Source organism: Neovison vison, chromosome 6 (assembly GCF_020171115.1).
Source record: "Neovison vison isolate M4711 chromosome 6, ASM_NN_V1, whole genome shotgun sequence".
In the NCBI taxonomy this organism is placed as follows: Eukaryota; Metazoa; Chordata; class Mammalia; order Carnivora; family Mustelidae; genus Neogale; species Neogale vison.
In genome coordinates this window covers 206194756-206220093 of record NC_058096.1, presented here as the reverse complement: position 1 = coordinate 206220093, position 25338 = coordinate 206194756, and the positions used below count along the sequence as shown (strand labels likewise).

General features: G+C 40.4%; 1 protein-coding gene across 1 annotated transcript in view; it reads right to left on the bottom strand.

The window, feature by feature from the left end:
• The window catches only part of PRKAR2A (protein kinase cAMP-dependent type II regulatory subunit alpha), a 118674-nt gene that overhangs the window by 12222 nt on the left and 81114 nt on the right, over window positions 1-25338 (bottom strand). The window contains exons 5-8 of the mRNA XM_044253611.1: window positions 21051-21157; window positions 18535-18688; window positions 9876-9977; window positions 9640-9714 (exon numbers count right to left, since the gene is read on the bottom strand). Of these exons, the coding sequence (XP_044109546.1) occupies window positions 9640-9714; window positions 9876-9977; window positions 18535-18688; window positions 21051-21157 (438 nt within the window). The remainder of the gene's footprint in view (window positions 1-9639; window positions 9715-9875; window positions 9978-18534; window positions 18689-21050; window positions 21158-25338) is intronic.

The window sequence follows — 25338 nt, the reverse complement described above, 5'->3', positions numbered from 1 at the left end:
TGACCTGAGTCAAAACCACATGCTTAACAGACAGCCACCCCAAGGAATTCTAGTCTTATACAAACTCAGATCATAGGAAGAGAACAGAATCCCAGCTTACATTATGAGTCTAACATCCTGATATAAAAATCTGACAAAGCTGCTATAAGAAAAGAAAATTACAGATCAGCCTCACTTGGGAATATAGCCATGAAATCTTAAACAAAATATTAAGAAACTGGATTCATCAACATATGAAAAGGATACCACACAATGACCAAGTTGGTTTATCTTATCTCAGCAACAAAAGTCTATTTTCACATTTCAAAATCAAATCAATGTAATCACTGAGGCCTCCTTCATAACAGCTAAAAACTAGAAACACCCCTAATGTCCCTCAGCAGTGGGAAGCAGTTTATTCACACACTGGCACACTGTACAGCACACCAACAACCTACAGCTGCATACAACAACGTGGGTGAATGCTGCGCAAAAGAAGATGCAAGTAAAAGACGACTTTCTAATTCCAATGTAGAAATTTAAAAAAATAACAAGATGGGGCCGTATTATTTAGGATGGATACCTAAGTGGCAAAACTACAAAGCAAAGTAAATACATGACTACCATAAAGGTCAGAAAGGGAGGTAGGAGGGCTGTGACTAGGAAGGAACTCATGAGGTGTAAGGGTATTTCTCTGAAAATACCTAGAAAATATATTTCTGGATTATAGAGTAAATTCAGCTTTCCAGGATAAGGATAAATTTCTCTCAAAAGGGTTTCAGCGAAGTTATTCTATTAATGGTGAATAAAACTTCCTACTGCATTTTGGAATTCTCAGATTCCTACTTTTTGCCAAGCTAACAGGTATAAAAATATTTCTCACTGTGGTTTTTAATTTGCACTTCCTCATTACTCAATGAGCCTGAAGCCAATTCATTTTTCACTGATGCCAGAACTATGCTTTGAGAATTCTCATAGTGTCATCCTTCCTCTTAAAAATCTTTGAAAGTGCTTCTCAAACACTTCTACCAAGTATTCTTAGTGCAAGGGCATTACCAGTCTTGGAGTAGTCTGTATCAGTGTTTTTCAAACTTTAGCAAACATTAAAATTGTTTGGAGGGGGGGCGCCTGGGTGGCTCAGTGGGTTAAAGCCTCTGCCTTCGGCTCAGGTCATGATCCCAGGGTCCTGGGATCGAGCCCCGCATCGGGCTCTCTGCTCGGCAAGGAGCCTGCTTCCTCCTCCCTCTCTTTTTGCCTGCCTCTCTGCCTACTTGTGATCTCTATCTGTCAAATAAAATAAATAAAATCTTTAAAAAAAATTGTTTGGAGGTGTTGTTGATATCAAAACCAGACAAAGAGATCACAAGGAGGGGGTGCCTGGGTGGCTCAGTGGGTTAAAGCCTCTGCCTTTGGCTCAGGTCATGATCCCAGGGTCTTGGGACTGAGCTCCGAGCAGGGAGCCTGCTTCCCTCTCTGCCTGCCTCTCTGCCTACTTGTGATCTCTGTCAAATAAATAAAATCTTTAAAAAGAAAAAAAAAAGACATCACAAGAAGAGAAAACTGGAGACCAACATCCTTTATAAACAAACAGAGAAGTCCTTAATAAGGGAGTTACTCACTACATGCTAGATGGGATGCTGCCTAATTCACTTAGTAAATTAATACTTAATTTATTATTGCTTAATAAGGTAATTATTTAATAAAGCCAATTACATCTTCAAATTTTAAAAAAACAAAATTTTAAAAATTAAATCCCATAATAAATAAAAAAGATAATATATCATGACCAAGTAGGGCTCACTCCAGGATGGAAGCTTGGTTTAATATTCAAAATTCAATCAATATTAAAAAAAGTAAAGGGACAGGGCGGCTGGGTGGCTCAGTGGGTTAAAGCCTTGGCCTTTGGCTCAGGTCATGATCCCAGGGTCCTGGGATCGAGCCCCGAATTGGGCTCTCTGCTCCACAGGGAGCCTGCTTCCTCCCCTCTCTCTCTCTGCCTGCCTCTCTGCCTACTTGTGATTTCTCTCTCTCTGTCAAATAAATAAAATCTTAAAAAAAAAAAAAGTCAAGGGATGCATGTGTGGCTCAATGGGTTAAGCCTCTGCCCTCCGATCAGGTCGTGATCTCAGGGTCCTGGGATAGAGCCCCGAATTGGGCTCTCTGCTCAGCAGGGAGCCTGCTTCCCCCTCTCTCTGCCTTCCTCTCTGCCTACTTGTGATCTCTCTCTCTGTCAAATAAATAAATAAAATCTTTTTAAAAAGTTAAGCAGGGGCGCCTGGGTGGCCCAGTGAGTTAAGCTTCTGCCTTCGGCTCAGGTCATGATCCCAGGGTCCTGGGATCGAGCCCCACCTCAGGCTCTCTGCTCAGTGGGGAGTCTGCTTCCCCCTCTCTCTCTGCCTACTTGTGCTCTCTCTCTGTCAAATAAATAAATAAAATCTTAAAAAAAAAAGTCAAGCAATGTAATTCTTATTTTTTTTTGTAATTCTTATTTTTAACTAAAAAAGAAAACCCATATGAGCACCTCAATAAAAATGACAAAAGCATCTGACAAAATGTAACATCTTTTCATGATAAAAACTGAGAAAACCAGGAAGAGAAGGGCCCTTCCCTAATCCAATTAACGGTATTTATAAAAAAGCTTACAGTTTACATTATATTTAATGGTGAACAATTAAATACTTTCCTCCTAAGATCAATAACAAGATCAGTAACAAGACAAAGATGTCTGTTCTCAGCATTTCTACTCAATATTGTACTGGAGGACCCAGCCAATGCAATAAGGTAAATTAATTAAAAATGAAAAAGAAGGTTGGGCGCCTGGGTGGCTCAGTGGGTTGAGCCTCTGCCTTTGGCTTGGGTCATGATCCCAGGGTCCTGGGATCAAGCCCAGCATTGGGCTCTCTGCTCAGTAGGGAGGCTGCTTCCCTTCCTCTCTCTCTGCCTGCCTGTCTACTTGTGATCTCTCTGTCAAATAAATAAATAAAAAATCTTAACAAAAAATGAAAAAGAAGGCATACAGAAGTAAAACTGTACTTGTTCCTAAACAAAACAATCATCTCTACAGAAAATCCCAAGGAAGCTACAAAAAAGCTACTAAAATCAGTGAGGTTAGCAAGGTTATAAATACCACAGGATCAATATGCAAAATTCAACTGTATTCTTATACACTAGCAATAAATAATTAAAAATTGAAAAAAGGAAAACCACCTAGAATAATGTTAAAAGTATGAAATATCCAGGTATAAATTTTTTAAAAATTTTTTATTTTATTTATTTTCAGAAGGAGACACAGCAGTGCGAGAGGGAACTCAAGCAGGGGGAGAGGGAGAGAGAGAAGCAGACACAGGCTCAAACCCAGGACCCTGGGATCATGACCTGAGCTGAAGGCAAAGGTTTAATGAGTTAGCCACCCTGGTGCCCCAGATCCAGGTATAATTTTAACAGATGTGTAAGACTTGAAAATATAAAATATTAGAGAAAAATTAAAATATATAGAAAAATTTAAAAACTTATAGATGCGGTGCCTGGGTGGCTCAGTCAGTGAAGCATCTGCCTTCAGCTTGGGTCATGATCCCAAGGTCCTGGGATAAGTCCCACATGGGGCTCCCTGCTCAGTGGGAAGCCTGCTTCTCCCTCTCCCACTTCCCCTACTTGTGTTCCCTCTCTCACTATTTCCCTCTCTGTCAAATAAATAAATAAAATCTTAAAAAACCCTTATAGATATCTATGTTCATGAACAATGTATGTATGTTTCTGACAACAGGCTTTTTAAATTATAATGTAAATGACTGACATCAAACTTTTGATTACTGAGGCAACCACTTCAAAGACACCCATCTTGAATAAACACATTGCCAGCTATACAACTAGAGAAAGAGCCAGGATGCTTCCACCTATGAAGTTTCCCTTTTAGAAAGCCCTGGGAAACACAGAAAACTGACCACTTGAGTGACCCCACTTTTCTCTTCACACTCCTTAATTCCTGCTCTGATATTTTAAATTCGCCAATAAAGAGTGAACCTGCCAAACCCTGGGGACTCCACCCTCATCCCCAATAAAGACAGAATTGCAGGTCCCCCACCCCACTCTGTGACTTCACTGTGTGGCTCTGGATGTGCTATGTACCCTCCAGGATCTGTGAGTAATAAACCTGTTTTTTCAAAGTTCCCTCATGATTGTTGCTGAGGTAAGTCTTGTAGTCATAATAAGAATCACAAGGGCTGGTCCAGCCATAATACTGGCTCTGGAGAAATGTCTGTGGGGGCTTGCTAGGAGTAGGTGAGTGCCCCAGGCATTCCTAGCTGACAGCATCACTACTGATGGCCCGAGACTGACACAAAACACTATTATTACAATGTCAATTCCTCCCCCAATTGACCTATAGATTCATGACCTGAGCTGAAGGCAGCGGCTTAACCCACTGAGCCACCCAGGCGCCCTCAACATATTCCCAATAAAAAAAATCTCAGCAGGCTTTTTTGGTAGAAATTGTTATGTTGGTTCTAATATACAGAAATGAAAAGAGCACAGAATAGCCAAGATAATTATGAAAAAGAAGAAAAAAAAACTGGAGGGCTTCAACTATCTGATTTTAAGATGTGGTATAAAAAGCTTTTATAATCAAGACACGGCAGTTTTCAATGGAACAAAACAGAGACCAGAAATAGACCCAAAAACATACAGCCAAAATTTTTCAATACAACTATCAGGGCAACTGGATAGGATAATCTTTTCAGCAAATGACTCTAGAACAATTGGACATCTATATGCAAAGCCCTGTAAAAAACTTTACACCATGTACAAAAATTAACTCAAAATGGGTCACAGATCAGAGATACCTGACTGGCTCAGTCAGCAGAGCATATGACTCTTGATCTCAGGGTCATGAGTTCAAGCCCCATGTTAGCCATGGAGCATACTTAAAAAAAAAAGGAGGGGGGAATCACAGATCTAAACATATGAGTTAAAACTATGGAATATGTACAACTGCCCTGTTCAATACAGTAGCATGTGGCTACTGAGCACTTGAAATGTGGCTTCTATAGATTTAGATGTGTTTTAAGTATAAAATACACATCAAATTTTGAAGACTGAATACCAAAAAAAAAGATGGAAAGTATTTCATCACTGAATTTTTATATCACTTAGATGTTGAAATGGTGTTATTTAAAGATAAAGATACATCTATCATATAGATTTAAGAATTAAGAATTAAGAATAAATAGAAGAATAGAAGAATTCTATTCTAAGAATAGAATTAAGTTCACTTTTTAAAAAAAAATTTGGCTGCTAAAAGATTTTAAATTACATATGCATCTTACATGATATTTATTTAATAGTGCTGTCCTAGGAGAAAGTCTTATTAAACTTGCAAAGTTTTTAAATAGGGCATGAGAATAAATGAACTACAAGAGAAAAAAAATTATAAACTAGACTCTTCAAAAGGTGGCTCAGTGGGTTAAGCCGCTGCCTTCGGCTCAGGTCATGATCTCAGGGTCCTGGGATCGAGGCCCGCATCGGGCTCTCTGCTCGGCGGGGAGCCTGCTTCCTCCTCTCTCTCTCTGCCTGCCTCTCTGCCTGCTTGTGATCTCTCTCTGTCAAATAATAAATAAAAAAAAATCTAAAAAAAAAAAAAAAAAAAATGAAAACCTTTTGGTTTTTAAAAGCTACTATTAAGGGGCGCCTGGGTGGCTCAGTGGGTTAAGCTGCTGCCTTCGGCTCAGGTCATGATCCCAGGGTCCTGGGATCGAGTCCCGCATCGGGCTCTCCACTGAGTGGAGAGCCTGCTTTCCTCTCTCTCTCTCTCTCTCTGCCTGCCTCTCTGCCTACTTGTGATCTCTGTCAAATAAATAGGTAAAATCTTTAAAAAAAATAAAAAATAAAAAGCTACTATTAAGAAAGTAAAGGTATGGGATGCCTAGGTGGCTCAGTCATTAGGCATCTGCCTTCGGCTCAGGTCATGATCCTAGTAGGGTCAAGCCCTGCACAGGGCTCCCTGCTCAACAGGAAGCCTGCTTCTCCCTCTCCCACTCCCCCTGCTTATATTCCCTCTCTCTCTCTCTGTCAAATAAAATCTTAAAAAAAAAAAAAAAGTGAAGGGACAAGAGAAGTGGGTAGGGGATGGCTACATGGGTGATGGGGATTAAGGAGGGCACTTGTTATGATGGGCCCTGGGTCTTATAAGTAAGTGATGAATCACTAAGTTCTACTCCTGAAACCAATATTACACTGTATTTTAACTAACTAGAATTTAAATAAAAGTTTGGAAAAAAATAAATAAAAAAGAAAAGAAAATGGGGCACCTGGGTGGCTTAGTTGGTTAAGAGTCTGCCTCCAGCTCAGGTCATTTTCCTGGGATCCTGGAATCAAGACCTGCATCAGGCTCCCTGCTCAGCGGGGAGTCTGTTTCTCCCTCTGCCCCTCCCCCTGCTCCTGCTCTCTCTCGAGCTCACGCTCTCTCAAATAAAACAGAATTTTAAAAAAAATTTTTAAAAAGAGAAAAGAAAATGGAGAGACAAACCATAGCTATAATCACAGATTGGAAGAAGTATTTGCCAATCATATGTCTGATAAATGATTTGAAGTCAGAACACATAAAGAACTCTTACAATTCAATAATAAGAAGCCAAATTACCTAATTGTAAATACGGCAAAAGATCTGCAGCAATTTCATCAAAAAAACATGTGGATGGCAAGCAGCCACAGGAAAAAGATGCTCAACATCATTAGATGTTAGGCAAATGCAAATGGAAACCAAAATGAATTACCACTTCCTACCCACTAGAATGGCTGAAATTAAAATGACTGTTGAGGGACGCCTGGGTGGCGCAGTTGGTTGAACGACTGCCTCCGGCTCAGGGCGTGATCCTGGAGTCCCGGGATCGAGTCCCACATCAGGCTCCCAGCTCCATGGGGAGTCTGCTTTGCTCTCTGACCTTCTCCTCGCTCATTCTCTCTCTCACTGTCTCTCTCTCTCAAATAAATAAAATAAAATCTTTAAAATGACTGTTGATACTAAACATTGATGAGGGTGCAGAACAACTGGAATTCTAGTACATTGCTACGGGAATGCAAAATGGTAGAGCCATTTTTAAAAACAGCTTGGCAGTTTGTTAGCCATACATTTCCCATATGACTCAGCAATTCCACAAAAACATCCGTCTGCACAAAGACTTGTGTAAGAATGTTCAATGCAGCTATATTCATAATTACCCAAACTGGAAAGACTTCAAATGTCCCTCAACTGATAAGTGGAAAGACAAATTACGGTACATCCATACAGTGAAACAGTGCCCAGCAATAAAAAGGAACTATCCACTGACACATATGACATGAAAAAAATCTCAAAAACATCATGCTAAGAGAAAGAAGTCAGACACAAAAGACTACATGTGCTACGCTTTCATTCATATGAAATTCTAGAAAAGGAATTTCTGTAATGTTAAAAACAAATCAGTAGTTTCCAAGAGTTAAGGGGTGGAGCAGTGGACTGACTATGAGGGAACTTCTTGGGGTGATGGAAATGCCATATACTATGATTCTATGATTGTAGGAATGGCTATAAAACTCCAGAATTGTATACTTGGTGATTTTATTTTATGTAAAATATACTGTAACACGGGGCGCCTGCGCTTGTGATCTCTGTCTGTCAAATAAATAAATGAAATCTCTCTCTCTCTCTGTATATATATATATATATATATATATATATATATATATACTGTAACAAAGCTGACCAAAAGGAACAAACAGAACAACATACAACAGTAGTTTCTGACTCCCAAGAACTTGCACTTCTAACAATTCCTATCAAATTCCCAGATGATGCTGATGTTGCTGTTCCTGGGACCTCACCTGGAGACCCCCTGTCTAGAGACACTGGTGAAAGGGGTCTAGAATAAGCTGAGATCATCCTAATTCTTGCCCATTCTGTGCCACCAGATAGTGTTCCTATCTTCAAGAGAACACACACTCCAGAAAACACCACAGCTTCTCATACCTCCTGGCACACATCCCGAGGGCCTGGGACTTTCAGAATGAACTAGGGGTCCTTTGGGAGTAAATTAAAGCACCTCAGATTCAGAAGCAAATTCGACCTGTCAACATGTCCCATTCTTACAACTCAGCCTGACATTCTTAACAGACCAGGACACCTGCGCTGAAACACAGCTTACACCCACAGGCTTTTGCTCATACTGTTCCTTTGTCCTAAAAGACCTTTTCCTGACCTCAACTGCTGAAGCTGCGCTTATTCTAAGCCCAGCCCCAAATGGTATTTTCCCCACAAAACCATATGGAATACTTCCTTTCCTACATTCCAACACTGATATTCATGTTTTTTGTTTTTTTTTTAAGATTTTATTTATTTTCAGAGACAGAGAGAAATTGAGAGGACGGACAGGGGGAGTGGCAGGCTAAGGGAGAAGCAGACTCCCTGCTGAGCAAGAAGCCTGATGCGGAACTGGATCCCAGGACTCTGGGATCATGACCTGAGCCACCCAGATGCCTCATGTGTTCCTTCATTATAGTGCTTATATCTAGTTCCACCTGCATATCTTAATAAATGTCTATAGAGAATCAAACTAATTTCTAACTGAAGAAATTATTAACAGTAGGGGTACCCAGGAAACAAAGGCATTTAGAGATGCCACTCATAGTTTTTTTGTTAGTCCTTTTTCTCTGGGAGTTTCTCTCTCTCCTTCTGTGATAATAAGCCTGAATTAGTGCTTGTAGGGCTGGTTGGGCCAACTCCACCCACTGGCCCTAGGGGTGGGCTCAGGACTTAGGTTTGACCAATCTGAGTCTTTTCTCCTCCAAGCGCCAGCTCTGGGTTCATGATGGAAACATTACCCAACCCAAACCAACCAGGTGTCTGGTCAGTGTTCCTGCCAGAACCACAGGCAGAGAAGTTTACACCTTTAATTACATATAATTAAAGACGTAAGCATAGTAGATAAGGAAAATTATTACACAATACTCACAATGACCCAGGCCACTGTGTGGTGATCCTTACAGCACTCAAAAATAACATGAAAGAAAGGCACCAAGGAAACATTAAAGACAACTTAGATGGGGCGCCTGGGTAGCTCAGTGGGTTAAGCCTCTGCCTTTGGCTCAGGTCGTGATCTCGGGGTCCTGGGATCGAGCCCCACATTGGGCTTTCTGTTTAGCGGGAAGCCTACTTCCTCCTCTCTCTCTGCCTGCCTCTCTGCCTACTTGTGATCTCTCTCTGTGTTAAATAAATAAAATCTTTTTTTTTTTTTTTTTAAAGACAATTTAGAAATCTGGTCAATCACTGAAGACCGAAGACCCTGGCTTATGCTGAATTAGCTAAGAGGGCACCTTTGTTCCAAACATAGAAGGTAAAGGGCACAACCTTTAGACCTTCTCCAGGCTTTAGCACCAATGGATAAAGCTTACTCAAGGGTTAGAACAGAATGATGTCCAAAAGAACAAATATAAGAAACCAGCAAAAGGGAAATGGAGGCAAGAGATGGGCATGTGTCCACGAGATGAACGCCAATGGGCTTCAAAAGACTCTGTAGGAAGTGTGTCCCAGCAGCTGGCAACATGAGCTCCCACCAAAGTGAGAGGACAAGGGATATATCCATCCTTCAGGAGGTGATTCTCAAGGAAAGCGCTGCACAGGGACCTGCTCACCTGCGTGATTATGCGCTCTCCATCCTTATAGACCTTCTCTCCTATTACATCCACAATCTTCATTCGTTCTGACACCTGAAACAATGGACATACCCATAAACTACAAGGAAAAGATCTCAACTGAAAATCACGATATCTAAACAACACAGAAATGGGTTAAAATAATCCAATATGAAAATTTAATAGTTTTAAATCTTAAATCTCCATAAACAGACTCTTATTCAAATACACTTTACCTCTAGTGATTTAAGGAGGGGCACAGACTCAATAAATGATTCAAACATCCTTCTCTTTTTTGCATTGTTTTTCACTATGATTCTTCTAAAAGTCACACGGTCCTACAAGAAAGAACATGAAAATTCTGGTAAGTGCCTCTGTAAGAAAACATCTATGGTTTAATTAACTGGATGACAGCAAAAATTAGAGGACTATGGAATGTCCTGGGCCAAATAAGTGTTTAATGACATTTTAATCTGAGTCACCACTGGAAGAGAAAAGACTGGTAGCCTGTGTCAAACAGATGTCCACTGTATAATTCCTTGCTATCCAGTATTCCACGAGTGCCACCTATGGGTCATGAACAGAATACAAAACTCCCAATCGCAAGCTCACGGTCACTGTTCAATGTGAAAAGATGCATCTTTGAAAAAAAGAGAGAAAACAATCAAAGGGCTCTTGCCCTCAACACGGAGACAATACAAAATATATGGGAATAAAAAATCCACAGAATATGAAATGTCCTAGGTAAACGATTAAGACAAGAAGAGTAAGCGCCACAAGAATTCTGAGGGAGGGAGGGAGAGAGATCACAGTAGGCTGGAGTGATCAAGGATATTTTTGTTGCAAAAATATAAATTTTGGTGGGCCGCCTGGGTGGCTCAGTTGATTAAACATCCAACTCTTAATCTCAGCTCAGGTCTTGATCTCAAGGTCATGAGTTCAGGCCCTAAGCAAACAAACAAATATTATATATATAAATTATATATAAACATATACATTTTTAAAATTTTAATATAGTTTTTAAAAAATATAAATTTGCAGGGACCTGAAGGAGGGGGAGAATTTTTTTTTAAAGATTTATTTATTTATTTGACAGAGAGATCACAAGTAGACAGAGAGAGAGAGAAGCAGGCTCCCTGCTGAGCAGAGAGCCCAACATGGGACTCGATCCCAGGACCCCGAGATCATGACCTGAGCCGAAGGCAGCGGCTTAACCCACTGAGCCACCCAGGCGCCCCAAGGAGGGGGAGAATTTAAATTAATGGAAAGAGAGGGGAAGAAACTCAAGGTGGAAGGTGGGAATGTGAAAGGTCCCTTGACCCCAGCAAATCATGGATTCAGATCAGGAGAGAGCTGACCACAGCTACAGTGAGGCTCCTCTCAAACATGTGTACATATGTGTGCAGAGGGACACACAGCCGGAAGAATGTTAATTGCTTAGTTTTAGGTTTCTTGTATATAAGTTAATTGTACCTTTTGTCCACCTCGGGCTGTCAGGAGTGGAAAGGAGTTTTGTTTTGTTTTTTCCTTTGAAAGCACATAATGAAATCCTCAAGGCTGGCTGAATGAAACATAGCACAGTAAGGACATGTTTAACCATAAATTTGCTATTTTAGTATTCTCTGTGATCAGGTGATGGTGGGTAGAGAAATCACATAGAAGACAACTGAGTTAAGATGTCCAAATGGGTTTCACTGGCTCATATTCCATTACTTCCAGAGTCCCAGCCCCTAGCCCATACCATGTTTCATGTGCCTTACAAGAAAAGTCACTTAACTACATGCCATACTCCTACCATGAGCTACGGCACACTCCAGCCGTCTGTCTAAACTGCTGGACAGATCATCTGCTCTTCAGCACATTTCTTCTCCATCTGTCTGCTTGAGAAGAGCCACTCAATCTCTGCTTGCTCTAACGGGCTGCATGATTTACCACCACTTTTTTTAAAGTCCAAGGTTAGGGATGTATCTTTTAAAATGTTACTGTTATACTTTGGAATATTATTCCATTATCCTTAGAATTCAATTTCTACATGTTCTCTGGGCCAATCTAGGCATGAGTGCTCTGGAAAGAGGACAATCAAAAGTGAGAAAATGGGAATTATAAAGTTCTCTTCCTTCTATTTGAGTAGGCACTGTCAAAAAATATTTTAAAAATCCGGGGCACCTGGGTGGCTCAGTGGATTAAGCCGCTGCCTTCGGCTCAGGTCATGATCTCAGGGTCCTGGGATCGAGTCCCGCATCGGGCTCTCTGCTCGGCAGGGAGCCTGCTTCCTCCTCTCTCTCTCTCTGCCTGCCTCTCTGCCTACTTGTGATCTCTCTCTGTCAAATAAATAAATTAAAAAAATATATATTTTAAAAATCCCCTTACAGAGTCACAAAGATTGCTACAAATGCAACGGCAAACTATTTCTAGCTGACAAGAAAACAACGGGTATCTCTCAAAGTGACTTATTCATTCACGTTCTAACCCCTTCTGTGCACACTTCCGCCCTACCCAGAGCTCTCACGCTGTGAACGGCCAGCTCCCGCGGCTGTGAAGGGCATGCAAGAGCTCCAGACACTAACCTGGCTTTGAGGGAGCTTCCAGTGAGCTGTGAAGAGGAAACTCCCACTGTGAGAGAATGGCTCCTTCAGGCAGCACGTGTTCAGAGTTGAGCATGCAGCCCGAAGTTCAAAAGAGAAAAGGGATACTACACTTTCCTGTGATTGCAAGTGTTTCCTCAGACAGTTTCTACTGACTTTCACTTTCGCAAGAGAGAACCGGAGCAGACACTGAGTGTAATGGTCATGGTGGCCTTGGCCCACAGGAAGAGGAGGAATGTAGAATCCAACTGGAGAAACTCAAGTGACAACTCCAAGTCCTCCCTACTTTGGCCTCCGAAGGCCTTGGAAGGTACAAGAAGTCAGGCTGAGGAGGACCCTCCAGGAGTCACTGTCCTGGACGTGGTACTAAAGCTTCTGAGAGGGTCTGGGCTATAAAGCATATGAACAAAGCAGGAGAAAAGCAGAGGTCAGAAGGGCATCTTGACAGGATGCTTAAGACAGTAGGGAAAGGAAGAAAAGACTGCAAAGGATAGGGTTAGGACGCAGAAACACAAGGCAGGGATCTCAGGAGAGGAGCCTTCTGGAAGAGAATGGTGATAAGCAGTACTGTAACCATAGAGAGCATGTGTCGTCATTCTGTAAGCCCCTACAGTTGCCAGACCCCGAGGAAGCTGCCTCTTATGTTTATTGAATTCTCATACCCCAACTATGGGGCAGATGGCTTTACAGTCCAATTTGTTAAAAAACAATTCTATTGTGACTTCCTCTTTGACTTAAAAGATTTTTTTTTTAAAGATTTAATTTATTTATTTGACAGAGATCACACGTAGGCAGAGAAGCAGGCAGAGAGAGAGAGGAGGAAGTAGGCTCCCTGCTGAGCAGAGAGCCTGTTGCAGGGCTCCATCCCAGGACGCTGGGATCATGACCTGAGCCAAAGGCAGCAGCTTTAACCCACTGACCCACCCAGGCACCCCTGACTTAAAGATTCTTTAGGAATGTGCTACTTAATTTCCAAGCGTTTGGAGATTTCCCTGTTACCTCTCTGTTAACTGATTTTTGGATTTATTCCATTGTGGTTAGAGAACACACTGTCTGACTGCAATTCTTTTAAATTTGTTAAGCTTTATTTTATATGCCAGGACAGGGTCTATCTTGGTGAATGTTCCATGGGCTTGATTCTGCAAATTTCAGTTAGATCTGTTTGGCTGATGGTGTGGTTAAATTCCTCTTATATCCTTCCTGATTTTCTAATTGTTCCACCAACTCTTGAGAGAGTGTTAAAGTCCACAACTGTAACTGTGGATTTGTTTACTTCTTGTGTCAGTTCTAACCGTTTTTCCCATATTCTGAAGCTCTGTTGTTTGCTATATATGTATTGAGGGCTGCTATATATTCTTGGTAGATTAACCCTTTCACTATTATGTAATGTTTCTCTTTGTCCCTTGTAACTATTTTTGCTATGAAGTCTATCTTATCTGATATTAATATAATTAGTCCTGCTTTCTTCTGGCTAATGTTTGCATGGCATATATATAATTCTATCTTTTTCCTTTCAACCTACCTATGTTATTATGTTTAAGTGAGTCTGGTGCAGATCAGAATAGAAAGGCGAAAGATTTATGCGATCTGAAGAGAAACCAGAGTATTGGTGCAGATCAGAATAGAGCTGGATCACCTAAACAAATCCATGTGACTTGTCACTGTCATTTAGTTGGTATAATTAGATCATTATATTTACAGTAATTATTCATATAGGAGGACTTAAGTCTACCACTTTACTATATGTTTTCTGCTGTTCCTCCTGTTTTTTTGTTCCTCCATTTCATTCTCCTGTATTCTTAGGGGAATAAACTTTTTAGAATTTTGATTTATAGAGCTTATGAATATATCCCTTTGTACAGATCATTTTAGTGGTTGCTCTAGATATTATATTTATATATGTAACTTATCATGATCTACTGATGTCAACATTTTAGTAGCTGGAATAAAATGTAGAAGCTTTACTTCCTTTTGGGCTCCTTTACCCCCCACTTTAGACTATAACTGTCTTTTTTTTTTTTTAAAGATTTTATTTATTTATTTGACAGACAGAGATCACAAGTAGGCAGAGAGGTAGGAAGAGATAGAGGGGGAAACAGGCTCCTTGTGGAGCAGAGATCCTAATGTGGGGCTTGATCCCAGGACCCTGGGATCATGACCTGAGCCGAAGGCAGAGTCTTTAACCCACTGAGCCACCCAGGTACCCCTAGACTATAACTGTCTTAAATATTTCCTCTATATACACTGAAAACCACACCAGACAATAATTTTGCTTTAAGCATGTAATACAATTTAGAAAACTCAAGACAACAGTCTTTTATGTCTCCTCATAGCTTACTTTTTCTGTTGTTCTTTCTCCATTCTTCATGTTCCAAATTTCCTTATTTTATTACTTCCTTTCTGAAGAACTTCCTTTTGCCATTTTTACTGTTACCAGTAGGCCTTCTGGTAACAAAGTTTTCTTTGATCTGAGAATATCTTCATCCCTTCAGGATATTCTCACTAGGTATAGAATTCTGAGCTGACAGTTCTTTTTTCTCCAACATTGAAAAATGCTGTACCACTTCTTTCTGGTCTCCACGGCTGGGAAATCTGTCATCATTCAAACTGTTGTTCCCTTAGAGGTAACGCACTTTTTTCTCTCTAGTGGCTTTCAAATTTTTTCTGAAGTTTGATTATGTGTCTTGGCATAGACTTCTTTTTTTTTTTTTTAAAGATTTTATTTATTTATTTGACAGAGAGAGATTACAAGTAGGCAGAGAGGCAGGCAGAGAGAGAGAGGAGGAAGCAGGCTCCCTGCTGAGCAGAGAGCCCGATGCGGGCCTCGATCCCAGGACCCTGAGATCATGACCTGAGCCGAAGGCAGCGGCTTAACGCACTGAGCCACCCAGGCGCCCTTGGCATAGACTTCTTTGTGTTTATACAATTTGGAGTTCACTCAGCTTTTTCAATCTGTAGGTTTATTATCTTTCACCAAACTGGGAAGTTTTCAACTATTATTTCCTTGAAGAATCTTTTAGTTCTACACTCTTTCTCCTCTCCTTCTGGAAGTCTACTGATATGAAATATTATATCTTTTGTTATTATTCCACACACTCTGTTCACTTCACTTCAGTCAGTTTTCTTTCTGTTGTCCAGACTGGGTAATTTCTCTTGTTTTACCTTCAAGTTCACAGATTTTTTTTTCCCTCTCTCACAGTCATTCTGCTATTGAGCCCATTCAGTGAGTTTTTATTTTGGTTATTATATTTTCTAGTTCTAAAATTTCTCAATGGGATCTTCCTTCTGTCTTCTACTTCTTCATTGAGAACTTCTATTTTTTCTTCATTTTTTTTTCCAAGTGTGTCCATAATTGCTTGTTGACGGCTTACGTTATTGGGTATATGGTAATTGTTTTAAACCCTTGTCAGTTAATTGTAATTGTAATATCTGTGTCATCTCGGTATTGGCATCTGTTGATGGTCTTTTCTCACTCAGGTTCAGAATTTCCTTGTTCTCTGTATAAAAAGTTATTCTCTTTCTTTTCTTTTAAGATTTTATTTATTTATTTGAGAGACAGCAAGCAAGAGAGAGCATGAGTGGGGGACGGGGAGGGCAAAAGAAGGGGAAGGAGAAGTAGGCTCCCACTGAGCAGGAAGCCTGATAAGGGGGGGGGGCTCAATCCCAGGGCCCTAGGATGATGACATAAGCTAAAGGCAGCCCTTAATCAACTGAGCCACCCAGGCGCCACAACAAGTTTGCGGCGCCTGGTTTGGTATAATGTTGTGAAATTATGTATCCAATTTAATCTTCTTTTGCAGGCACTCTATTAGGTATAGTGTGCATGAACATGTGGTAGTGAATGTTCAGCTCCCCTGTGGAACCCACTGACATAACCCTGGCAGGGAAAGTGGAGAGCCAACTAGTGACACTACACAGCATCTCATTTTGCCTCTTTGCTGCTGGGTGAGGCCATAAATTCAGCTTGCTGCTAGCCCCAGTGGGGAGGAAGAAGCAGTTTTTCTTTTGGTATTTGGCTGAAAGAGGGTGATATAATCTGTTTTGCTAGGCTGCCCTTTTCCTGCCCTTTTCCTTTAGCTAAAGGGTTAAGGGTTTTCTTGGGTTTGTTTTTGTTGTAATTGGTTGGTGGATCTAGGTTGTAGGCTTTTCCAGAACGCCATCTGGGTCTCATTCCCTTGTCCTTCTTTAAGTCACCAAGATCCCTAGCCACTCCACCTTCTCCTGTCCATCTTCCAGGGTCTTCCTAAGTTTGTTTGTTGTATGATACCTGGAGTTTTCCCTCTCTCTCTCTGCCTGCCTCTCTGCCTACCTGTGATCTCTGTTTGTCAAATAAATAAATAAATAAATAAATAAATAAAATATTTTTAAAAAATAAAAAAAATAAAGAGAAAACTACTGAGGAATGGGGCTATTTCATCTTGAACTGGACCTTTTTTTTTTTTTAGTTGGCTCCATGCCCAAGGTGGAGCTCAAACTTAAAACCTTGAGATCAAGAGTCACATGCTTTACTGACTGAGCCAGTCAGGTGCCCTTCCATCAATACATTTTTAAAACCGGGTTTATTTTCCCCCATTACTTATTGATCTATGATCTATCCTTGAGGTTTTTTTTTTTTTTTCGTTTTTTGAGAGACTGAGAGATAGATGGAAAGTGAGGGAACATGCAAGTAAGGGCTGGGAGGGCAGAGGAAGAGGGAAAGAGAGAACCTTAAGCAAGGTGTGGAGCCTGACCTCACAGCTCTGAGATCATGACCTGAGTCAAAATCAAGAGCTGGACGGTCAACCAACTGAGCCACCCAAGTGCTCCATCCTTCAGTTTTTCAGTCACTAGGTCCCCAAGTGTGTGATCTATTCTTTTTTTTTTTTTTAGTTTAAATTGAAATTTAATTTAATTTAATTTTTTTCCCAATTTATTTATTTTCAGAAAAACAGTATTCATTATTTTTTCACCACACCCAGTGCTCCATGCAAGCTGTGCCCTCTATAATACCCACCACCTGGTACCCCAACCTCCCACCCCCCGCCACTTCAAACCCCTCAGATTGTTTTTCAGAGTCCATAGTCTCTCATGGTTCACCTCCCCTTCCAATTTACCCAAAAGCACGTACCCTCCCCAATGTCCATAACCCTACCCCCCTTCTCCCAACCCCCCTCCCCCCAGCAACCCACAGTTTGTTTCGTGAGATTAAGAGTCACTTATGGTTTGTCTCCCTCCCTATCCCATCTTGTTTCATGGATTCTTCTCCTACCCACTTAAGCCCCCATGTTGCTGTGTGATCTATTCTAAAGCCATTCTATCACTCATTTTGCAAGACATTCTTAGTTCTACATCAATATACCACAAGAAAGTGCTCTATTGTGTTTTAAAAGTATGATTTCAGGGGCGCCTGGGTGGCTCAGTGGGTTAAGCCGCTGCCTTCGGCTCAGGTCATGATCTCAGGGTCCTGGGATCGAGTCCCGCATCGGGCTCTCTGCTCAGCAGGGAGCCTGCTTCCTCCTCTCTCTCTCTGCCTGCCTCTCTGCCTACTTGTGATCTCTCTCTGTCAAATAAATAAATAAAATCTTAAAAAAAAAAGTATGATTTCATTTGAGGAACTATACTGATAATGCTGTGGTATACATTTAATTCTGCTTGTAAAGTAAATGAAACAAATTATCACAGATGTTAGTATCTTAAAAGTGAAATTTGGAATTTGTGCAAGAGGATAATTATTTTATTTTAGAAGGAAGACAGTTATAGATTCTGAAAGCTTGATGCAAAAGGAAGCAAGGTGGACCACAGATAACAGAGGAAAGAGAACATAGCAGTGTTGTGCCACAGGCACTCTAGGAAAGTTCTCTTTCCCGGAATATGGCCATCAGCCTTTCTAGTCATCTAAACCTACTGGGTATTGGCATGGACCAATGCACAAGTGGATGGCTGGCCAAAGAGAAAAGTTAGTGCTGGGACAGCTAGAGATGGCAAACACTGTTTGCATAGTTCTCCATGATAATTATTTTTCTAGGCTGCCTCTTGCATAGAGAATCATCCCTTTGTCTCTACCTGTCTGATAAAAACATAAATAGAAAAGCATAGTAAAAACCAACATGACTACAAGGTCATAAGACCCAGTCTTTTCCCTGTAATTTGGAGTAAATGGTTTGTTGACTAATCATTTTAGAGAAATGGAAAAACACACTGGTACAGGATGTTTCACAATGTCCTTCAGAGAACTGGCTATATAGTGTGAACCAACAGCCCAAGGACAAAAACCCTGAAGTAAGGGGAATTAATACCATGCCACACAAGGGGAATCATTTCTCTAACTCACCAGTCCCCAAAGGGAGCCTTCCGAAGTGGCGACAATAGTAGCAGCTCTCGGGGTGTTGTACATCAGAGCAAGTTCTCCAAAACTGCCACGGTTGTCATACTGACCGACAGAGCGAGTTTGATTATCTTTCGTTACTAAAATATCATAGGTTCCCCTGGAAGTGTAACAAGAAATAACTTCATTTATTATTTCTAATAACAAATTTTAGACCTGGCAGGTGGTTCAGAAATAGAAGGTACATATGATATAAAACAGGCAAATTCCAAAAGATTTTTGCTGGTATAGAGAAATATAAGAGATTTTGTATTTTGACTTTGTATTCTGTGACCTTGCTAAACTCACATATCAGTTCTAACAGCTTTTTTTGTAGCTTGAGATTTTCTAGGGAGGATTATGTCATCAGCAAACAAAGATAATCTCAGTTTTTCTTTTGCAATCATATGCCCTCCCTCTTCCTGCCTCCTTTTTCTTCTCCTTTTTTCACTGACTTATTGCACTGGCCAGGACCTATAGTACAATACTAATAGAAGTAATGAGAGCAGATATCCCTGTCTTGTTCTTGATTTTAAGGGGAAAACGGTAGCTCTTTCACCATTAACTATGATGTTAGCCATAGGTTTAAAAAAAAAAATTCCTTTAATCTGATTGGTGAAAAACACATCTATTCCTAGTTTGCTGAGAGTTTTTACATTGAAAAGGTGTTTAATTTTGTCAAATGTTTCTCCTGAAGGGATTCAAATGACTGTATGGGTCTTCTTTTGTAGTTTGTTGAAAACTAGGATAGAGAACAGATAAAATAAAGAAACCAAAAGGTACAATATTCTACCTATTGACTGGTAATGACTGCTAAAGAATAATATTCAGAACTGACAAACATTTAGAGAAACAGGCACTCGCAATAACCACTGAGGCAAACTTAAATACATCAATGTTTCTGCAAGATAATTAACAATATATTGTTAATTCCTTGGGGTGCCTGGGTGGCTCAGTGGATTAAAGCCTCTGCCTTCAGCTCAGGTCATAATCCCAGGGTCTTGGGATCAAGCCCGCATTGGGGGCGGGTCTCTGCTCAGCAGGGAGCCTGCTTCCCACCCCACACCCCCGCCAACTTGTGATCTCTGTCAAATAAATAAATAAAATCTTAAAAATAAAATTCCTCAAAGAGACCCTTTACCAGTGATGCCATTTCTAGGCATTCCATAGGAGGTAATCTGGCGAGGGTGGCTCCTCTCAGGTCTGAGGGGGGGTCAGAAGGAGCCCCCAAGACAACAGTAATGGCTCAAGAACTTATGACACACTAAGGCCAGTAGGTCAAACCCACATACTTCATGTCTCCCAACATGGCTTACACCTGGAACAGAGCTAAGGCAGTGTATTCATGTGTAAAATTAGGCTGGGACCGAAAGATCCAGATGACAATATAGCAAAATGGCTTCCTGAACACTGGCAAATAATTATAAAGCACATCTTGCCTAATTGTAAGGGAGACTTTTTTTAAAAAAAAAGAATTTATTTATTTATTTGAGAGAGAGCATGAGAGGGGAGAGGGTCAGAGGGAGAAGCAGACTCCCTGTGGAGCTGGGAGCCCAATGAGGGACTCAATCCCAGGATTCCGGGATCATGACCTGAGCCGAAGGCAGCTGCTTAACCAACTGAGCCACCCAGGCGCCCCCAAGGAGACTCTATATTGATAATGGCAACCCAAATATGGGTTTTACTGAGGACGGGGGATGGCACTAGATGGGGGGGCAAGCTGTGGACAGAGAGGGACAGCGCTTTTTTCTTCCCCCTTCTTGAAATCTTTTTTTTTTTTTCTTAAGATTTTATTTATTTATTTGACAGAGATCACAAGTAAGCAGAGAGGCAGGCAGAGAGAGGAAGGGAAGCAGGCTCTCTGCTGTGCAGAGATCCCGATGTGAGGCTTGATCCCAGGACCCTGGGATCATGACCTGAGCTGAAGGCAGAGGCTTTAACCCACTGAGCCACCCAGGCGCTCCTTGAAATCTTTTTATTAAGAGAAGTTCTTGGGTTGCCTGGGTGGCTCAGTGAAGCACCCAACTCTTTTTTCCCCCTTTTTAAAACTTATTTTTATTTAAATTCCGTTAATTAACATATAATGTATTATGGTTTCAGAGGTAGAGATCAGTGATTCATCAGTCTTATATAATGCCCAGTAATCAATACATCACATACCCTCCCTTAATGTGCATTACCCAGTTACCCCATTCCCTCAACACCCTTCCCTTCCTGCAACCCTGTTTGAGTCCTGTGATTAAGAGTCTTTTATGTTTTATCTTTCTCTCTGATTTTGTCTTATTTTATTTTTTCCTCTCTTCCCCTATGATCCTCTGTTTATTAAATTTCACATATGAGTAAGGAGAGGGACAAGCTTTAAGAAGCTTGCACACCTGGTCCTAAGCCCTCTCTGGGCTGAACAAAGCACAGGTTGAGGTACATGCCCTGCATTATGAATCTCATTAAGGGCAGCCACACATCTGCAAAGCTCCATCTCCTACCGTTCTATGACGTAGAAGTTATCTCCATCATCTCCTTGGTCGATGACATGCTCATCAGCTTTGACTGTCCTTTCAAACATGGCATCAAGGACTTGAGACAGTTGTTCCTGTGGGTATACACACGAAGAGAGAAGATGACTTTGACATTTGCTGGGGTAAAAATGACTGTGCTTATCTCTGTGTGCGATTACATAGTGGAAGTGCATATATCAGACTATTCTCCATATTCAAGCAAAATCCCTAAAGCTGTTGGAAACAAACGTTTCCAACAGCTTTAGGGACAAACAAAACATTCAGCTTTGTACCCCCATGAACACAGCACAGTTGCTGAGTTTTTTTCTGAGAGAGTAGGGCTTTAAACAACATTCCATAATGTATGCAAAAACAGGCATCTAAGTCATGGTGTGTCTCCTCCCAGTCACACCCACATGACTGTCAGGTGCACTGATGGCTCTGCTGTGTCATCTGTAAAGCCACGTGATGTCACCTTCCTACAGGTGTTGATCTTTTTTTTTTTTTAATTAATATTCTTTTTTTTTTTTTAAAGATTTTATTTATTTATTTGACAGAGAGAGATCACAAGTAGGCAGAGAGGCAGGCAGAGAGAGAGGAGGAAGCAGGCTCCCTGCTGAGGAGAGAGCCCAATGTGGGGCTCGATCCCAGCACCCTGAGATCATGACCTGAGCCAAAGGCAGAGGCTTAACCCACTGAGCCACCCAGGTGCCCCTACCACAGGTGTTGATCTTAACAGTATAATCAAATCTAAAGGGCAGGGACGTGAAGTTACCTCACAGAGAGGCACAACTGCTCTGACTAGCCATGCACATCACTGAACCTCTCTAAGCCTCCGCTAATTCATACTTTTAAAAGCATTTAATAGTTTCTAGCTCATTAATTTTTATGACTAAAAAAGAAAAATCTAAGGGAAGTATCACAAAAGGGGACTCAAAAACTGACATTAATGGACAACTACTACAGCTTCAAACATGTATATACAACACATACAATTACTTATCACTACCTGCTCTAACAGGAAGATAACTAACTGTACTGGTAAGTACAGTGAAAACAAAACAATGCTATTAAATTTTAACAAAATAGTGGTCTCAGTCTAGGGCCAGCATCTTGTTGGGGAGGGAGAGCAGTGACTGTTAGGGGGTACTAATGAATACCAGCTTCAGCTCAAAGAATGACTTTCTGCTTGGAAGAATGTGGACTACAGAGGTGACAAGGGAAAACTTTACTGCCACATAATTCCATGTGATTTAGTGTCTGTCAGTGTGATGGTGCTACCTAAAATAACTGAGTGTCACTAAAAGCATCTCTAGTTCCATAGTTCCATGTGTGTTGAATGCTGAACAAGATGAGAAATACTAAAAAGGAAGTGAGAGTCACGTGCATTCCAAACTCACATGGAATGTGAGCCCAGTGTTGCCAGAAATCTCATGTTCAAATACAGGTAACAATTCAAATTTTCATGTACAATACAGACCAAACACACACTAGCTGTAACTGGCTTGTGGGCTGTCCACTGGCAGCCTCTCATTCTGAGTAATTCTTCTTTTGGTCTGGACTCTTCAAAAACATTAGTGTCGTAAGATAGAGTGAGGTGTAAGGGGAGGATTCTAGGTTAGAGATGACTAAAATGACACCATGACAACCAAAGGCAACATGTGATTCAGGACTGAAAAATAAAACAAAAAAGCTGTAGAGAACTGGGAAAATCTGAATATGGAGTGGGTGTTAGATAACACTACTGCATCACTGTTACTAATGGTCTTGTGCTAATGTAGGAGAATAACCTCATTCTTAGAAAATACATCTTAAGGTGTTTAGTGGCCAAGTGTCAAGAAGTCTTAAACACATTCATAAATGGCTCAGAACAAAAGAAAAAAAGCAGTTCACCTGCACTTATGTATGTGGACATACACACACGAGAGAAAATAAATGTGACAAAATGTTAACAACTGGTCAGTCTAGGTAAGGGTACATGAGGGTTCATGGTATTATTCTTTCGACTTTTTTGTAAATTTGAAAATTTAAAACCAGAAATTTGGGCAATATATTTTTATTTTATTTATTTATTTTTATTTCTGTTCTTTTTTTTTTTTTTTAAGTAAGCTTTACACCCAATGTAGGTGTAAATAAATTTTTTTAAAATGAAACAAATACACTCATCAGAATGGTTAAAATTTGAAAAGATAGATACTATCAAATGATGGAGCAACTGGGAATCTCATATACTGTTGAAGGAATGCAAAATGTCACAACTGCTTTGAAAAAGATCTGGCAGATTTTTATAAACTCAAACATATACCTACCCTATGACTCAGCAATTTTGCCCTTGGGTATTTTACTGGAGCAATGGGGGAAAAAAGTTCACAAAAAAGACTTGTACAAAATGTCCACAGCATTATTCATAAGAGCTAAAAACAAGAAATAGGTCGGCCTGGTATCCATCAACAGGGAAAAAAAGTGGATAAGCAAACTAGTATTTTCATATAATGGCACAATACTCGGCAACAAAAATGAATGATGTAACAGCACCAGCAACAAGGCCTATTGACATCATGGACCCCTTGATATGATGCCCTCAGAAAGAGACAATGTAATTTCTATAGCAGTCAAGCCAAGAATATATGTCCATAGTCCAGTGATGATGAAACATCAGACAAATCCAAATTGAGGTACTTTCTATAAAATAATGAAGCAATACTCTTCAAAGTGTCAAGATTATGAAAGACCAGAAAGGACTGAAAACCATGACAAAATGAAGAGAAATTAAGAACTAAATGCAATGTGGGGTTCTGGATTGGATCCTTAAACCAGAAAAAAGGAAACCGTAAGTGAGAAAACTGGTGAAATCCCAATAAGGTTTGCAGTGTAACTAGTGGTATTATAAGAATGTTAATTTCCTGGTTTTGCTCATTGTTCTATGGTTATGTTAAGATGTTAATACCAGGGGAAGCTGGATGAAGGGTATATGGGAAATCTGTACTATTTTTGCAGCTTTCTTGTCAGTCTAAAACGAATTCAAAATAAAAAGTAAAAAAGGAAACGGAATGAACTACTGATACATGCAACAGGGATGAACCTCAAAAGCTATGCTGAGTGAAAGAAGTTTCACACACAAGAGTGCCTATTGTATAATTCCATTTATATGAAATCCTAGGAGAGCCAAAATTAATTTATCATAGGATAAACCAAAATAGTAGTTGCCTCTGAGAGGAGGGGGGCCAGAACTGTTCACAAGGGGGCACGAAGGAATTTTTTGGGTTGGGGCAATGTTCCATAACCTGTTGGGGAGTTCGGATTACCGAAGTGCATACCTTTCTCAAACCTCAGTGGACGCATTTAAAACTCAGGCAATTTCACTGTATACAAACTTGGTATCAAAAGACTCTAAACAAATACTGAACTCTAGTTCCATGACATGCATGCTGAAGTTCTTAAAGGAAGGTATAATGATATCTGCAACTTACTCTGAAATGAACCCAAAAAAGTAAGATGGGTTAAGGCAGAGGCCAGCAAACAGCTGCCTGTTGTTATAAATAATGTTTTACTGGACACAGCCACATCCTTTCATTTATGTACTGTCTGTGGCTGCCTTTCTGCTGCAATAACAGACTTGAGTAGTTGTGACAGACATTTACTACTTTGTTCTTTAAGAAAAAGTTTACTGACCTCTTTGCTGAAAGATGGGTAGATGGTATATAATATAACAAGCACAGCAGTAAAATGTTAATCGTAGAATCAAGGCAGAGGATAAATGTGTGTTCTGCAGAAGTCTTCCAACTTTATTTTATTTGAGTACTTTCGTGACAAAAATGTTAGAAAAAAATCATTACATCTGACATTTTAGTTATGAATAAAATGGTAAAATGGTTTTCTTCAACACTAAGAAAACTGAATATTAGATTGACACAGAAACTCCCTTAGAACATCTGATGATACAAAATTTACAAGGGGTTTTTGTTCAGTAGGTAAAAGTAAATTTTCTTTACACTGATACAGATGGATCTTCTAGGGAAAACAGGAGATACAGACCAGTATTTCTCAAAACCAGCCTTTCCTTGAGGTCATGGTCCTTGTTTTATTCACCTGAGACTAACAAAACTGACTAAAGTTCTGGCTATTCTTATACCCACACAGCTACCAAACGACTGGTTTATAGATATCAGGGATGATTGTGAGGATGTCATTAAAAGACTTCTTTGCAGGAGTTGGATAGGAGGGGAACGTTAATCCCATCCTTCTTGTCTCTGCACATTCTAGGATTCTCCAGGAG